We start from the raw sequence: 1383 nt of genomic DNA, 5'->3' as shown, positions 1-1383 counted from the left end.
CATCATTTCATTAATTAATTTGAAGAAAAAGTGTTAAAAAGAGTAATGTACATATCTATATATATATATTTTTTGTTTGTCAGATCCTACTATATTAATTGAGAAGTACAAATATGAAACTAATCTTAAAATGTGTAAAAAATTACATTCAATTACCATTAGAAAAAAATAATTAAGCTTAATTAACTAATTTAAATAAATATTATTAATTAAAAAATAAAAAACATTCACATATCAAATATTAAAAAATCTAAAATAATCTAAAATAATATTTTCTTTCTCTAATAAATAATGGACGAAATTACTAATTATTTTTTTCAAAAATATATAAACTAATCAGAATTTTAAAAACTAAGATTTTACATCCAAGTATACAATACAATTATTTTTAATAACTAAATTCGAAGATTTTGTTAAGTTTTCAAATTATGATTCTCCTATCACCTTTATTTTATTTTATTTACAAATTGTTTGGGATTTTCATATAATACTTATAATTTAAAATGCATATTTTTTTCTGCATATGTTGTGATTTGAATTTTTTAAAACGAATATATATTTACTTATTGTATGAAAATGTGTGTTTTAATTTCCACATTGGCAGGTTGGTAAAACTAAATTTATATAAATGATAAATTAATAATTTTTATTTGCTCACAATTATAATATTAAAATTACTATTTTATATTTCATAAAATAATGATGCAAATACAACAAACAAACAATATAAAACTGTAATAATACGTCAAAAATAAAATACTATAATATTTTAAAATAATTATTATTCAAATAGACTAATAAATTTACATAACAATTTAAAATAAATATTATCTCAAACAAAATAACTTTTTTTAAAAAAATAAAATAATAATTTTTATTATTATATTATATGTTTTTCTTTTAAATGTTGACCCGTGCTTTAAGCACGGGATATATCCTAGTTATAAAGTATAGTACATATATATTTTACCATTCAAACAAATGCAATACTTTACACTTTTTCAAGACAAACAGCACACTAAAAAAAAAAAAAGATCAAAAGACAATTACGAAACATTCAATAATTAAAATTCTGAAACATAGAGAATCTTTATTTATTATACGATGTTTTTAATATTCAAACTAGTAGTTCACCTTGGAACAAACTTTCCTGACCTCACCATCCACGTCTGTCTTTACATCAATGGAACTCATTTTAATCATAGCTTTACCAAACTCATAATCAAACCTAAACCCTAACAAACCTCTGAGACGACTTGCGTACTTCTTCACCACGGCGTTTGTCTCCGCGTCCGACCAAAGCCGTTGGTCTGACTCTAGAATAGCGTTGCCGTCGCGTAAGTTCTTGTAGAAACTTTCATCGAATTTTGAGGGACTGCCGAT

The 1383-nt window shown here is 22.7% G+C and overlaps 1 protein-coding gene across 1 annotated transcript in view; it reads right to left on the bottom strand.

The window, feature by feature from the left end:
- The window catches only part of LOC104785235 (peroxidase 25), a 2893-nt gene continuing 2571 nt past the window's right edge, over nt 1062-1383 (bottom strand). The window contains exon 5 of the mRNA XM_010510413.2: nt 1062-1383. Within this exon, the coding sequence (XP_010508715.1) occupies nt 1123-1383 (261 nt within the window). The 3' untranslated portion in view covers nt 1062-1122.

Source organism: Camelina sativa, chromosome 5 (assembly GCF_000633955.1).
Source record: "Camelina sativa cultivar DH55 chromosome 5, Cs, whole genome shotgun sequence".
Classification (NCBI taxonomy): domain Eukaryota; kingdom Viridiplantae; phylum Streptophyta; class Magnoliopsida; order Brassicales; family Brassicaceae; genus Camelina; species Camelina sativa.
The sequence above is the reverse complement of the archived record's forward strand: the minus strand, read 5'-3'. Positions and strand labels throughout refer to the sequence as shown.